The sequence below is a fragment of the Symphalangus syndactylus genome, chromosome 5, assembly GCF_028878055.3.
Source record: "Symphalangus syndactylus isolate Jambi chromosome 5, NHGRI_mSymSyn1-v2.1_pri, whole genome shotgun sequence".
NCBI classification, from domain to species: Eukaryota; Metazoa; Chordata; class Mammalia; order Primates; family Hylobatidae; genus Symphalangus; species Symphalangus syndactylus.
In genome coordinates this window covers 122,128,050-122,145,136 of record NC_072427.2, presented here as the reverse complement: position 1 = coordinate 122,145,136, position 17,087 = coordinate 122,128,050, and the positions used below count along the sequence as shown (strand labels likewise).

General features: G+C 37.0%; 1 protein-coding gene across 16 annotated transcripts in view; it reads right to left on the bottom strand.

The window, feature by feature from the left end:
• TRPM7 (transient receptor potential cation channel subfamily M member 7) overlaps nt 1-17,087 on the bottom strand; it is a 136,658-nt gene that overhangs the window by 28,207 nt on the left and 91,364 nt on the right. For 10 of the 16 annotated variants that reach the window (XM_063639440.1, XM_063639441.1, XM_055279091.2 and 7 more), the window contains 7 exons: nt 12,449-12,623; nt 9,565-9,691; nt 7,764-7,948; nt 6,952-7,084; nt 5,255-5,970; nt 2,949-3,016; nt 1,241-1,300 (listed from right to left, as the gene is read on the bottom strand). In XM_063639440.1, coding sequence (XP_063495510.1) covers nt 1,241-1,300; nt 2,949-3,016; nt 5,255-5,970; nt 6,952-7,084; nt 7,764-7,948; nt 9,565-9,691; nt 12,449-12,623 — 1,464 coding nt within the window. The remainder of the gene's footprint in view (nt 1-1,240; nt 1,301-2,948; nt 3,017-5,254; nt 5,971-6,951; nt 7,085-7,763; nt 7,949-9,564; nt 9,692-12,448; nt 12,624-17,087) is intronic. The other 6 variants (XM_063639444.1, XM_063639445.1, XM_063639442.1 and 3 more) reach the window with 1 other exon arrangement.

The window sequence follows — 17,087 nt, the reverse complement described above, 5'->3', positions numbered from 1 at the left end:
GCAGAGGGTGCAGTGAGCCAAGATCAAGCCACTGCACTCCAGCCTGCTGGCAGAACGAGACTCCGTCTCAAGAAAAAAACAAAAACAAAAGAAAACAAAAAACCTTACAAAAAAGTTGGAAAACTATACAAAACTGTGGAGAAAAAATGCAATCATTATGAATTCACCTCACCCCCAAAGAAGCTATTATCTTACACGTATCTTGACACACTGATAACATTAATTCGTGGGGGAACTATTTCCTTTTGGGGATCTTGGTAACTTTCTTATTGCTCTGTATGAGCTATTTATACAACAAGGTTATCTATATGCTCACTATTTGTCAAATTTCAATTTGTTTTTCAAATTTCTTTTGACTATGTTTTTTAGGTACTTAAATCTCTACCTTTTCCCTTAATATTTTTCTATTATTTATGTGTTTGGAAAGCCCTGACGGCTTTACTGGCTCAATAAATACTGCTATTCTTTTTTTTTTTTTGAGACGGAGTCTTGCTCTGTCTCAAAAAAAAAAGTTGTTTAAATCAAAACACAGCTACTGCTTTTCTGCTAACTCACAGAAACTTGCAATGTCTTGTTTTTATCAAGGAGTACCTGCCACTTAAAATTTTTCAGCACGTTTTTTCTTTAAGTTCATTATTAAAAAGGTGAAATCTGTGGGAAAACTCTGATGCTTTACCTTTTCCCATTAAGAAATGTCCATTTATCCTAAATTTTATGTCTTATTTATATCAAGTGCTTCACAATAGCAAAATGATGCCACCAGAGTGTGGCAATATGACATAATTTTTGTAAGGAAAAAGAAAATGTGATGAACTTAGGTTTAAGTAATTCTACATTATAAACAGCTTTACTAAAACTTACGAAAGTCCGTAAAACATTTCATTTACCTATAAAATCCACTTCAACCCTATATGGAATACAGATATTCCATATGTCATATGGCAATAATTATAAAACCAATTTGGTAGACAGCAGTCTGTTCTTTCTACTTCCTAGCACTTTTTCTCATTCCTGCTTTTCTTCTTTCTCTTTTTATCATGTGTCAGCTACCTAAGTGAACTTGATCCATTTATTTAGCTCTCTCAGTCTAAATATGCCATTATTAAAATGGTAAGAAAACACTGCAAATTATAGTCTTATGATAGGCCCGCTGAACCTACACCTACTTCCTCCATCTAAAAGCACATGGGTGTATTTTAAGCTGACTTTCTGACTTCTGCATATACTAAAGAGACTTTACCTCATATTTAGGCATCTCTGTATACTCCATAATCACATTTCTTACATCATTCTGCTGCTCCTATTCGAGGTAAGAAAATTATGCAACTGTTCTCAAACTTAAAGGCAAATACAGAAAGGAAAAAACCCAGGTAATCATTACACCCCAATTTACATATAATAACCAATTAAATTCCAAGTTATCAATATCTAGTTAATAGATATTAAATTAAGTTAATCGATTTAGTACAATACTTTAATCAAAATAGATGATAATAAAAATACAAAATGTTACAATATAAAAATGCATTTGAGTCTACTTTTTATATGTAGGGTAGTAAGTAATATGGCCTGACAGCAATTACATTATTAACTTGGATCACATAAAAAGTAATCATTCATAGAAACTCCTATGTCATTATCATTTCCTTGGTTCTAGATTTAGGAAAGGTCCTGTTTTCACTGTGTATGTCACTTAACATTTCTATAATGTAAGTTCTTTAAGGGCTAGAGAAGCTTAACACCTTTCTAGGTGGTTTTTTTTTTTTGTTTTTTTTTTTTTGACACGGAGTCTCGCTCTGTCGCCCAGGCTGGAGTGCAGTGGCACAACCTCGGCTCACTGCAAGCTCCGCCTCCCGGGTTCACGCCATTCTCCTGCCTCAGCCTCTCTGAGTAGCTGGGACTACAGGCGCCCGCCACCACGCCCGCCTAATTTTTGGTATTTTTAGTAGAGATGGGGTTTCACCGTGGTCTCGATCTCCTGACCTCGTGATCCGCCTGCCTCAGCCTCCCAAAGTGCTGGGATTACAAGCGTGAGCCACCGTGCCCAGCCTTTCTAAGTGTTTTTAATTATCTTGCTGTAGCCACGTTACTACTTTAAAGGCTCTAAATAGCCACAAGTAATATACGAGAGCAACATTTAAGAAATAAAACTAACTTGCAGGCAAGAATACACCTTTTTTGCCAGCTGTTCTACATATTTTGAAACTTATTTAACAAACATTTATCGAATTATCTTGCACTTGTACAAAATATACAGCTCCTTACTGCTAGACAATAGGTTTTCTAAGAGTCAGGGTCATGTTCTAATAAAACTTTTGGATCTGGGAAGAGTGAGCTCATTAAGTATTTAATCAGTGGAAAACGTATGGGGAGAAGAAATTAAAAAAAAAAGAAATGTAGGCCGGGCACAGTGGCTCACGCCTATAACCCCAGCACCTTGGGAGGCCGAGGTGGGCGGATCGCTTGAGGTCAGGAATTCGAGACCAGCCTGGACAACATGGTAAAACCTCACCTCTACTAAAAATACACAAATTAGCCAGGCATGGTGACGCACACCTGTAATCCCAGCTACTCAAGAGGCTGAGGCAGGAGAATCACTTGAACCTGGGAGGTGGAGGTTGCAGTGAGCCAAGATCACACCACTGCACTCCAGCCTGGGTGAGAGCGAGACTCCGTCTCAAAAAAAAAAAAAAAAAAAAAGAGAAATGTTAAATAGGTGATGTTTTTTATTTAGTGAGTATAATTACACAAGCTATTTATACCTTTTCATATTCCTCAACTGTTCATTTTTTCAAATTGAGGATAGCTTCAAATATTTGGTATCAGCATGTTAATGATATCTGCTAAAATTGTATTTTTGCTGAAAAAATGTTTAATTAAATTTTGAACTAAACATCAAGATAGCAAAATAAATAGAACTGTGGGTGTTTTAACAAGGATTTACTTACGGATAGTATTTCTTTTATCTTGTTTGATGTTTCTTTAAACCTCTGTAAATCCATGCTATCTCTGTGTCCTTTAATAGAAAAAAGATATTGCAATGAGAAATTTTTATTTTTCTTCACCAAAATAATGGCACTGCTTAAAGTTTATAAAAACAATAGGTTTATGCTGTTTTTCAAGTACATTTGATGGCTCTGCAGTCTCCTTTAGCTCTTTTGACAAATAAACTTGAAAACTGCCAAGAAGCTGGTGAAGGTTATAGTTTTTGTTTGTTTTGTTTTTAAATTTGAGAACAAGTCTCACTCTGTTGCCCAGGCTGGAGTGCAGTGGCGTGATCTCGGCTCACTGCAACCTCTGCCTCCCAGGTTCAAGCAATTCTCCTGCCTCAGCCTCCTGAGTAGCTGGGACTACAGGCGCGCGCCACCACACCTGACTAATTTTTGTATTTTTAGTAAAGACAGGGTTTCACCATGTTAGCCAGGCTGGTCTTGAACTCCTGACCTCGTGATCCGCCTGCCTTGGCCTCCCAAAGTGCTGGGATTATAGGCCTAAGCCACCGCACCTGGCCAAGATTATAGTTAAGTTTACAGTAACGTTAAAGGCCAAAGTCCTTATAAAAGAAACCAACATGTGATATGAATAAATAGCTCAAAATTTAAAAGAAAAAAGGGGACCAAGCATTTTTACCATTAATAAAAAAAAAAATGCATTACATATATATGGATAATCACTCAAAAAGGAATGATTTATTCTTATGCCTATAACTTAAACAAAAACAGAACCAAAATATTTCGGCAATAACACTTTAATGACCTTAATGAAAACTGTTTCACACATAGAGATTGTTCAGACAACATGTTAATAAGCCCATGTATAATTTAAACATTAAGGCCAGCCTAGCAAGTTATTTAGGCACTGAACATGCTGATATTTACTGCTAGGCTATATAGAATTCGCTCTAGATATACAGATACATAACTTTTCCTATATAATATACACGTAGAGAAAATATATATGATATATACATATACCCCACTGGTAATACATTAACAAATAGGCTAAAATGCATTTTTAAAAATAAATTGGAAATTAGCCGGGTGTGGTGGCGTGTGCCTGTAATCTCAGCTACTCAGGAGGCTGAGGCAGGGGAATCGCTTGAATCTGGGAGGCAGAGGTTGCAGTGAGCCGAGATCGTGCCACTGCACTCCAGCCTGGGCAACAGAGGGAGACTCCGTCTTTAAAAAAAAAAAAAAAAAAGTTATATATCTATGTATCTAAAGTGAATCCCATATAGCCTAGAAGTAATATCAACACGTTTAGTGCCTAGATAACTTCCTAGGCTGGCCTTAATGTGGCAATTTTCCATGGGCTTATTAACATACTGTCTCAACAATCTCTATGCATGAAAGTTTTCACTAAAGTCTTTAATGTGTTACTGCCAAAATAAACATTTTTTTCTGTTCTTATCTTATTTAAGCTATCACAGGTATAAGAATAAGTCATTCCTTTTTGAAATGTTCTCTTCTGTGAATATATAAATAGGTAGACCATAAGTACTAATTTTCTCAGTAGATTCCTAGATTTCCATTGTTGTTCTGATATAATTATTAATAGTGCACCCTTTCACTTTTAAAGTGTCTTGGTTTGGGTAAAAAAATTGTATGGTCATCTATTTACAGGGCACTGCTCTGGTTGATTCTAACCTCCTCTAGGAGGTTCTCCAAGTACTTAACACTTAAGAATCACTTAAGTTTTCAACAAGAGTTGATGAAACCCAACTGAAGATATTCAAATTCAAAAGACAGAATCTAAAATTCCATCAAAGAGGTTATGTGCCAATATAACTCTTATAGCCTAATTTAGTCTATTTCCCCTACTTCTGATTTTTTTTTTTTTTTTTTTCATTTCATTTCTAGAGACAGGGTCTCATTCTGTCACACAGGCTATAGGGCAGTTGTGTGATCATAAGCCACTGCAGCTTTGAGCTTCTGGATGCAAGCGGTTCGCCTGCCTCAGCCTCCTGAGTAGTTGGGACTTCAGGCACATGCCACTGTGCCTTGCTACTTTCAAAAATTTTTTGTAGAGATGGGGTCTTGCTATGTTGCTCAGGCTGGTCCTCAACTCCTGGGCTCAAGCAATCCTCCCCACTCAGCCTCCCAAAGTACCAGAATCACAGGTGTCTGATTCTTTTTAAAAATTTTATAATTATACTCTATGAAAAGATAATGACTTGTAACACAGTATGTTTCTAATATTTCTAAGGTGAAAAGTAAATAATATTGATATACAAGTATGAATTTGCCAAACTTACCTACAAATGCTCCAAATTCTATATTATCTCCTTCTGTAGCTTTAGAGCAAACAGTTTCTTGATCTTTGGTTCCAGTTTCCAAGTGGCTTTTGCAACTTGGCTGAGATGGTGTACTAACAAAAAATTTGGTTGGTGGGGATGACAGATGTGGTATGCTAGTAGATGAACTGCCTAATTTTTGATTTTTATTAAATATTTTTAAGAGTTCTATCCCATGTAGTCTCTGTCGCAGTTCTGGAGGGGAAACAGCACTTGGGAATAAGGCACCAGAAGAGGAACCAGCCTCTGGAAAATTAAATTCTTTTCTCTGGGGTATTGCAGCTAAGTCTTGACCAAATATATTACACTGGGGATCTTTGTCATCTTTCATTAAAATATGACAATGAAAAGGATTATTACTTTCAAGATCACCTTGAGGAAGAGAGGAGCTAAGCGTATTTACAACACTATGTTTTTTCCATACAGAAGGTCTTACAGGACCATCATCAATAAGGTTTTGAGCCAAGTGTTTGGAAATGCTCAGTTCTCGTGTGATTTCATTATGAACTTTGCTAGCTTCCGACGCTTTCTGGGCAGTGAGTGTTTTTAATGTATCTACCGTCAGGGCTGAAAGATCTTGCAAATGGCCAATTTGAGAATCTAATGATTGTAATGATCTTTTTATGTAGTTGACACGATCTCCAACTTCTTTAATCTGAATGCACATCTGTTCCACTCTGTAGGAGAGAAATCAGCTTTTTTTACAAATGTGAAAAAATAATGTAGAATTTTATTTTGTAGCCTCAAATAATAATGATAAAAACAGAAAAATTTTACACGCATTTAAACAAGATATAAAATAAGGTACGGTTATTTAATTATACAAGGCCTACCTTATGTAAGAAGGATCCAGTGCTAATCTTATATTAAAATGCAAGATTTCAAAAAACATTTTTGTTCCACAGGCTCTGGAACTCCAATTACCCCGCATCAAAGTAACACAAAATAATGTATATACAGCTACATATACACAGAACTACCATTACTGTTACTGTAACTGTTACCAAACACCATCTGCCTCCAGAATGTAGTGGAGCCAACAGAAAAAAAAGAAATGCTGGCCAGGCGCAGTGGCTCACATCTGTAATCCCAGCACTTTGGGAGGCTGAGGCAGGCAGATCACGAGGTCAGGAGTTCGAGACCAGCTTGGCCAACATGGTGAAACCGTGTCTCTACTAAAAATATAAAAATCAGCCGGGTGTGGTGGTGCATGCCGGTAATCCTAGCTACTCAGGAAACTGAGGCAGGAGAATCACTTGAACCTGGGAGGCAGAAGTTGCAGTGAGCCGAGATTGTGCCACTGTACTCCAGCCGGGGCAAAAGAGGAGACTCTGTCTCAAAAAAATAAATAAATAAATAAATAATGATAATAAAAGAAATGCTGTAAAATAGTGAGGATAGTTTTACTTTTCTCCCTCCAAACAGTAAAGAACAGTAAACTCTTCTATCTTCTGTAACTAGGGTAAAAAAATAAGAGACTGACCAACTGACTTATATGAAGTATTAATAGAACTGAACGATCTTTCCAATATATAATGTCAAACTATAACTAAGATTATTGTTTGACAAAATAAATTTAACAATGACCATGTATAAGAGATATAACTAATAGATCCCATTTTGACATATAACCGATTTTAACTAAAGGGCTTCTGAACCTTTCAAAAGTGACACGAATTCTCTCTTCACTCCCAGAATGAAATTTGTCATCTTTTTCATTGAAGTACATCTCAACACACTGCTCTTCAAAATCATGAAGTTTCTTTTGATCTTCTTCTGTTAAGAAAAGTTCTACGGGAGGAAAAGGAGAAGAAAATCAATGAAGAGCTATCAAGGTATCAACTTTAGCTCATAATTCTTATGAATTATTCAGGGTTTCTAAGACTACATCCATCATCTGCACTTTTTAAACTTTTACTACTATGCTTCTAAAGCACTAGACAATTATCTTTCTTTTTTGCTACCAGTGTGATGTCAGCAGAATATGATCAGGTACTTCCTCCTTCTCTTCTGATTTCCTTTTCCTATACAACATCCCTCCCCTATCTCTCTCATACCTCTCCCTCACATATCTACTCAGAGAAATTTAAGAACTAATTTGAAAGTCCCTGTAAAATTTTAAGCATAATTTGACACAGTATGATTAGTCTCATGTACACTGAATGTACTAAAATTGTTATTGTTTACAGAGCTGTAAAAATGGTTTGTAGAACAGCAAAGAAGTTAGGTTTACATTACCATTTTAACAGAAACAGAGATGCCATTCTCATAATGAAGTTTAACGCTAAATCCATTTTTATACATATCATATTGAACTTAAAAATTCCTTTATGTATAGGCAAATTTAACAAAAATCTTTACCATAACATTAACCCACTAAGTCATTTTTTAATAAAATCAATATATAGCCTTCAGTGTAAAAATGAGAAGTGATAAAATGAAAACATTTGCCTTAATATAGTTTACTTACTTGGTCCATCGGAAGTCTTATCTTTCTTTCTTCTCTTACATATGCAGCAAAACAGAGAAACTATATGGCTAAGAATGATAAGTGGAGGAGGCAGAACTGGTTTCTCATGATAAGCCATAATAAAATGATAACGCTGGTACTTCCATACAATATTGGAAATTGCCTTCACTTGTAAATACACATTGCTAGAGAAACAATGAATAAAAATAAACTTTGCTAATCATCTCTTAAAGTTTTAAATACTGATGATTTCATTGTAATTCTGTACTAAATAAGAATTCAAAAAATATCCTTCTGTAAACAAAACTAATAGCAAATGAGAAACTGGAAAAGATACAGGCAGTAAGTACAAGGCAAAGATTAACATTCAGCAGAAAAAAATAATTTAAAAAATTTAAAATATTGTATGTAAATGGGTAAGACATAAGAAAATACTCAGACTTACTAGTAATCAAATAAGTGCAAATTTTAAAAAACAAAATCCTGGCTGGGCATGGTGGTTCATGTCTATAATCTTAGCACTTTGGAAGGCCAAGAGGCAGGAGGAGTGCTTGAGGCCTGGAGTTCAAGACGAGCCTGGGCACCATAGTGAGACCCTGTCTATTTAAGTTAGCCAGGCGTGATAGTGTATGCCTGTAGTCCCAGCTACTCTGGAGGCTGACACAGGAGGGACTACTTGAGCCCACATGGAAGAGGCTACAGTGAGCTGTGATAGTGCCACTGCACTCCAGCCTGGGCAACAGGCTGTCTCAAAAAATAAAATAAATTCTTTTATTTACTATCAAATTGGCAACCATTAAAAAAAAAATACTCAGTGTGGGCACAGAGTTGAGGAAACAGGCCTATTTAGACTTAAATGCAAAAAGCCCTAAAGTACACACACTGAACAGCCCTGCTTTTAGAACATTCTAAACAAGCATTGCTCAGATTTAACTACAATGTGGTGTTTAGGAGCAAGAATTACAAACAATCTAACTGACCAATATAACATACTAGATTGAAAAATTATGGTCTATATCATGGAGTATCAGGTAGCCATTAAAAATAGACTGGAGATTTGTTTATCTGAAATAATGCTCATGATGCTTTGCTTAGTTATAAAACAGTACATAAAATATAAAAATAGGCTAGGCACTGTGGCTTATGCCTGTAATCCCAGTACTTGGGGAGGCTGAAGTGGATGGATCGCATGAGGCCAGGAGTTCAAGTCCAGTCTGGCCCACATGGTGAAACCTCATCTCTACTAAAAATACAAAAAAAATCAGCCAGGCATTGTGGTGCACACCTGTAATCCCAGCTACTCGAGAGGCTGAGGCACGAGAATCCCTTGAACCCAGAAAACTAAGGTTGCAGTAAGCCAAGATTGTGCCACTCCAACCTGGGCGACAGAAGGAGACTGTGTCTCAAAAATAAATAAATTAAATAAAAATACTATTTCTGAAAAGAAAAATGGTTTATATATATTTGCAAAAAAAAAGATAGAGAGGTGTACACCCAAATATTAACAGTGGAATCACTGATGCATTTTCTATATTGAATGCGTATTTGTTGGCAACCGAGGAAAAATCCCAGATAATGATTAAATTTATAAAGAAAACTGCATGTTGAAAGATAATCAAACTTAAAATTTAGAACTCATTTGATTAGAAAAAGCATCTCCTATTTGTAAGTTTTCAAATATAATTTTAGTAGTTTAAGCCCCAATAAAATGTTTAGATTTTAAGTTCTATAAATTTCCTTCAAAATACGTAGAATTGCATATTAAATCATCTTATAACAAGCAATTGAACAAAATTCTTACTTGAAAAATGCAATAAGAAGATTAACCATAATGATATACTGTACAAAGAGGTAGACTGCTTGAAGAAATGGAGTCAACCACGTCCCAGGACCACAGATTTGAGGGATAACAGAATCATTTGCACACACTTTAGAGAGAAAAAAAGAAAAAAACAAAAACAACTTAAATATAGTAAGTCATCAGTAACTGCTATTCATGAGTGTTTCTGGTTATTTATTTACTTAAAGTAAGTTTCAATTATGTACAAATCTGTTTCACAGATTCCAGCAAAAGCTTCTGGGCAGGGAGCCATAGGAACCCCAGCTAAAGCGTGTTTAAACACAAAAAGATGTTGTGAGAAACGCGGCTGCTATCTGTTTTACAACTCTATTCCAGAAAAGAAAGTATATTTAGGTGTTATATTTACCCTTCGAGGCAGGGTTTAACCTGAGGAGCATTAAAGAGGGTAAAATTCCTGGATCAACCATATGATAATATTTCTGTAAGAAAAATGTCTGAACATTTTTTTTTTTTCCCCTGAGACGGAGTCTTGCTCTGTCACCCAGGCTGGAGTGCAGTGGCACGATCTCGGCTCACTGCAGCCTCCGGCTCCCGGGTTCAAGCAATTCTCCTGCCTCAGCCTCCTGAGTAGCTGGGACTACAGGCATGTGCCACCATGCCCAGCTAATTCTGCATTTTTAACAGACACCGGATTTCATCATGTTGGCCAGGCTGGTCTCGAACTCCTGACCTCGTGATCTGCCCGCCTCGGCCTCCCAAAGTGCTGGGATTATACGCATGACTCAACTTTAAGAGTATGGTTGACTCATAGCAAAACCTGTACATTTACAAACATAAAGAGTATTGAGTTTATCTTATTATGTCACAAAAATGGGGCTGAAGAAATAGCTAAAAGTGCTTCTCAATTATACAGTGATCAGATTTGAATTCCTTGTTTTTCATTACCCCATCTGAAAAATTTCTGAAGCCAGAACATAGCTAATTACAAACAAGGAAAGGAAGAGCTTTAACACCCCCCACAGCATTACAAGGAATAAAGTAAATTAGGCAGGGCAAGGATTAGAATTAAATAATGATGAATTAGTGATAAGTTCTAGCTAAATATAGTACACTTAGCATTTAGTATTTGGTAATTTTTTAAAAGTATACGCATTAATGACATTCATAATGGTTCTATCATTCCTTTAAATGGTTTTACAGGCAAATTAATGGTAAGGTCTTTTCACTCTTAAATAATTTTATGAATCTATTTCCATTCTATTCAGATTAGTTTGTGGAAGCAAATACCCAAGAAAGAGAATACAGGAAACTAAAAAACTATACTCAATGCTTTATAATAACTACACAATTAGAGCCATATCATTAGAAAAATAGCAGACAGCCAGGCATGATGGCTCACGTTTGTAATCCCAGAACTTTGGGAGGCCAAAGCAGGCCGATCACTTGAGGTAAGGAGTTCAAGACCAGCCTGGCCAACATGGTGAAACTTTGTCTCTACTTAAAAAAACAAAAACAAAAACAAAAAACTAGCCAGGCATGATGGCATGCAGCTGTAATCCCAGCTACTCCAGAGGCTGAGGCATAGGAATCACTTGAACCTGGAAGACAGAGGTTGCAGTGAGCCAAGACTGCACCACTGCACTCCAGCCTGGGTGACAGGGTGAGACTCTGTCTCAAAAAGAAAAAAGAAAAAAAGTAGCGGACAATGAAAACCTGGAAATAACACCAAACAGAAGCCATTAAACACAAAATTTGACCAGGCTGGTAAAACAACATTAGTTTAACTACTGCCCAAGAACAAATAATGACCACAAATTTTCTATGTGGCCATCCTTGGACCTAACCACAATCCTCTCACTACATGGCCAACCCTTGACCTAATCACCCATAAATACGTAGGAAGGGAGTAACACAGATATTGGGGGAGGGAAGAGTGAAGGAAGAAGAAAGAACAAGAGTGAGAGAGAATTAACAAAATAAAGATTCTGTATCTCAAATGTAGAAGTCAGCAGAGTATCACTAAAAGCTGACAGCATCACTTATGTTCACAGGTTATCTAGTCTAATTGACTAAGACAATGTAAGAGTCAAAATGTGAATAGTAACAAAATTGAACAATAAACTTAATATTCTCTCTAAGAATAGGGTTGAATCAGTGGGAGTTATGTCACTGATTATCCAGAGAATGTACTCACAAGCTGCAACAAAAACCTTGAGTATCTGTCATCTGTAAAACTCAACATGCTGTAAGCTTTCAGTATTACACAGGATCATTATTTTTGTAATTAACATTGTGCTTGACTTCTCAATATCGAATCTACCCTGAATGATCTACGCTAATCATGGTAATCCCATCCCTCTTGTCTGTAACCATTTTAGAGATAGGCAGGCTGAAGCCAACTCAAGCTAATGAAATGAAAGGACAGGTTCAAAAGGGAATTTCTATGAAAGGGACATTTTCCTCTAAAGAGAACCATCGATAAACAGTGTCTCTTTCCTCCTGTTGCTAATGACGGTCTTATGATCATAAGGGAAACTTACAGAGCTGGCAGCCGGATGAAAAAGAGCAAGTGTCCTTAGCTATGAATTAACCAACGCTAAAGACCACTGGACCTAGCTCAATATCGTTACGTGAGTTAATAAATGTCCTTATTGTGTCCTAGGACAGTTTAGACTAGATTTCTAATATCTGCCACTAAAAAAATTCTAAAATACTTTTTCTTCCAATTAATTTGTATGTTTCTTCTGAGTTCACTAACGCCTTTGTGTGGGGCTTAGGTTGGTAATAGTTTGACTTCTGAAAATATGCAATATTACTATAATTCAATACTGGTTTTAAAACACAAAATAACCAAAAGATAAATCTGTAAATATACAATTCTTACCATCAATTTCGTATGCATAAACTTCACCAAAAATCATCCAGTATGGGTGAAAAACTATATCTTTAGCAAGAGTCCAAGATGGTGCTTCATGAGGATAAAGTATTGCCTTTCTGGGAACACCAAAACTAAGTAATACAAGAGCCATAATCACTACAATGTAGAACATATTTGCCACCTGTTAAAAAATGAACACTGTTAAAATACAAGGAAGTTTAAACACTGACAAATCTTTTTAAAAGATTCTAATGTTCTAATAGACCAAAAAAATCCATTAAACACAAAAAATCTTTGAGATTCTTTTTGTTCCTAGTGATAGCTTTCAGAAGAATTTCATTACTGTATAAATCTTAACATCTAGGAGATTATGTAAAAAAAATCTATTAAGCTAAGCAAGTCATGGGCATCTTTATCTACATAATGAATTGTATCACTGGTTCAAACTGGTGTGCCTATCTCTGTGGTATGTGAAGATTTTCAAGAAGTACAGAGACACGGACAGATTTAGGGCATCAATTTCCACAACTGCCCTTTCCTAAAGCTCCTCTTTTTTTATAACGGAAGCACAGACTCTCTCTTTTCCATGGTGCCTCTGATAATTGTACTTTGCCCACTTCACACAAAAAAAGAATAGTTCCCACCCACCCTGAATCCATGGGTGCCTTGTCCAGAGATATGAAAACTTCCTAGGAGCCAAACAAAACAATCTGAATTATTAGCATGGGTGTTGAAAAACTAAAAGATACCAATATCTGAGAAACAAATACTTTTGTAAGTCATGTAGTTTGTAATTCTTTCTTTTTTTTTTTTTTTTTTTTTGAGACGGAGTCTCACTCTGTCACTCAGGCTGGAGTGCAGTGGCGCTATCTCGGCTCACTGCAAGCTCCGCCTCCTGGGTTCACACCATTCTCTTGCCTCAGCCTCCCGAGTAGCTGAGACTACAGGCGCCCACCACCGCGCCCGACTAATTTTTTGTATTTTTAGTTGAGATGGGGTTTCACCGTGTTAGCCAGGATGGTCTCCATCTCCTGACCTCGTGATCCGCCCGCCTTGGCCTCCCAAAGTGCTGGGATTACAGGCGTGAGCCACCACGCCCGGCCTGTAATTCATTAATTTCAATAAAATTCAAAAAGGGCCTAATTGAGCTAAAACCTAGTAATTCATTGAAAAATTATTTTCATTGTTAAATCACAATGTACATTTTGACATAACTATGTAAGGATTCAAAGAATTAAGCAGAATGCTATAATAAAACTTTACCTGCCATCTACTTATTTAGGTAGGTAAGTTCTCCAGCCTGCACTACTTATTGTCTGGCCTAGACAATATAAAAAAGTGAATATATGACCAGGAACAGTGACTCAAGCCTGTAATCCCAGCACTTCGGGAGGCCGAGGCAGGTGGATCACTTGAGGTCAGGAGTTCGAGACTAGCCTGGCCAACAGGGTGAAACCCTGTGTCTACTAAAAATATAAAACTTAGCCAGGCGTGGTGGCGCACTCCTGTAATCCCAGCTACTCAAGAGGCTGAGGCAGGAGAATCACTTGAACCCGGGAGGTGGAGGTTGCAGTGAGCCAAGATCACGCCACCGCACTCCAGTCTGGGCGACAGAGCGAGACTCCATCTTAAAAAAAAAAAAAAAAAAAGGGGAATATACATACAAAAAAGTGAATGCTTTCTCACTCTAGCAATATGTAATATTCATTCATAAATAATCATCTAACTGAGAAAGGCCTCATGCAAAAGAGAATACATTTACAATAAATCTGTACATTAACGTACTGTAAACTTAATTGTAATGACAACTTAAAATAAATTATGACATTTTCATAGATTTTTAAAATGAATATACAGTGACAGTAGAAATGGAAAGATGTGAAAGGTAAAGGGGACAATAAGTAGTCAAGGCCAGATAAAGTAATTTTATAGGGGCTTAAGATTAGGAAGAAAAGTTGTGTAGATAGCTGAGAGTCTTAAAATGTCAATTCAAATGAAGAGATGAGACTTGATGCTTCATCTTTAATATTTTGTTAGATGAACAAATACATTTTCTTTTTAAATTAAGAGCTGGGTCTTTGCAACTTGCAGAGGCCTAACATGCTCCAACATTCTTAATTGGGTGTTCTTATTTGCAAAATGGACAAATAATGCCTTCATTGAGCATTTGAGAACATTACTGAGAGAATGAATGTTTTCAAATAAAATACTGCAAAACAAAAAATATATTAAAAGATTTTAAAAGGCAAAAAGTGTATTAAAATATTATTCATACTATTTGACATATTTTGGAATATGAATGTTTGTAACTAAAGGAAAAGCCAAGTCAAATATTCCAAATGAAACCCAAATCTGTATTGACGTAAACTAAAATTATTCAAGGTCTATGGTTGATGATTCATAGTCGTCTTTGCATTTCACACACCTTTTCACATAAAGCCTAAATGACAACCACTTTCCTTGTGCTTAACACGAATTTAATTACTTAAAAATATGTATCAGCTTTCTCATAAAAACGAGGATTCTTAAAGTAAAATTTTGCTGGGCATGGTGGCTTACGCCTGTAATCCCAGCACTTTGGGAGGCTGAGGCAGGCAGATCACAAGGTCAGGAGTGCGAGACCAGCCTGGCCAATATAGTGAAACCCTGTCTCTACTAAAAATACAAAAATTAGCTGGGCATGGTGGCACACGCCTGTAGTCCCAGCTACTCGGGAGGCTGAGGCAGAAGAATCGCTTGAATCCAGGAGGTGGAGGTTGCAGTGAGCACAGATCGCGCCACTGCACTCCAGCCTGGGTGACACAGCGAGACTCCATCTTAAAAATTAAAACAAAATAAAGTAAAATTTTTAAAAATGAGGATTCTTATAATGTATACAGAATGAGTGTGAGAAGTTTAGCATTTACCATATAATTTTCATTAGTCTGCTATTAAAAGATGTATTAGGTTGATGCAAAAGTAATTGCAGTTTTTGTAATTACTTTTAATGGCAAAAACTGCAATTACTTTTGCACTAGCCTATAAAGTGTGAGGGAGGTTTCTTCTTTTTAATCTTTTATTGTCTTCAAGCTTTTCAAAGCTGTTTCCTCTGGTTAGAAACTCCCTGCTCAGAAGAAAAATCCCACTTTTTTTTTTTTTAATGATTATACTTTAAGTTCTACGGTACAGAAATACCATTTGACCCAGCCATCCCATTACTGGGTATATACCCAAAGGATTATAAATCATGCTACTATAAAGACACATGCACACTTATGTTTATTGTGGCACTATTCACAATAGCAAAGACTTGGAACCAACCCAAATGTCCATCAATGATAGACTGGATTAAGAAAATGTGGCACATATACACCATGGAATACTATGCAGCCATAAAAAAGGATGAGTTCATGTTCTTTGCAGGGACATGGATGCAGCTGGAAACCATCATTCTTTTTTTTTTTTTTTTTTTTTTTTTTTTTTGAGACGGAGTCTCACTCTGTCGCCCAGGCTGGAGTGCAGTGGCGCAATCTTGGCTCACTGCAAGCTCCGCCTCCCAGGCTCACGCCATTCTCCTGCCTCAGCCTCTCCAAGTAGCTGGGACTACAGGCGCCCGCCACCACGCCCGGCTAATTTTTTGTATTTTTAGTAGAGACGGGGTTTCACCGTGGTCTCGATCGCCTGATCTCGTGATCCGCCCGCCTCGGCCTCCCAAAGTGCTGGGATTACAAGCGTGAGCCACCACGCCCGGCCTGGAAACCATCATTCTGAGCAAACTACTGCAAGGACAGAAAACCAAACACCGCATGTTCTCACCCATAGGTGGGAATTGAACAACGAGAACACTTGGACACAGGGTGGGGAACATCACACACTGGGGCCTGCCATGAGGTAGGGGGCAGGGGGAGGGATAGCATTAGGATAAACACCTAATGTAAATGATGAGTTAATGGGTGCAGCAAACCAACATGGTGCATGTATACCTATGTAAATCCTACGCATTTTCTAAACTCCTTTGAAGTGCCATAATCTTTGTGAAAGCCTTCATGACAGAATTGGTCACTAGCTCTTCTATCTTCACATAATAATTTATCATATTTTTCAACAGCTACCTATCTGTTCACATGTCTATATTTAGAGGCTCAGTTGTTGAGTTCCATGAGGATCTGGATCATGTCTTATTCATCTTTGTAGCCCCAGCTTAGTTTAACTCTTAACATGTAATAGATACACAATGATGAAATGAATGTTAGAACTACAACAGTAACCATTATGAAACTTCCGAAGGGGATGTAAAGGGAAGCTGACACTAGGGGAAAACAGACAATGATGGAACAAATGACTAGTTGACAACGAGAAAGACATCCTAACAGAGGGTGGTTCCAGAGAAGATCACAAATAAAGGCTTCTGTACTTCCGAACTCTTCCATTTACATTACCATTAAAGTAACTAGACACCACTAAGTCACTAAATAACCTGGTAAGCATAAGAGCTACAACACCTTTTTTGCATGCTAAAATGTTAGGCTAAAACCAATTCTTCCCAAAAAACCTTAACTGCCCTATTTTTCCTTGAAATACCATAAGAATGCCAAAATGTGTGAATAATGAGTAATACTTTGATGTGAAAAACAGTACACCAGTTATTCTCAATTAAGGGGGGGAA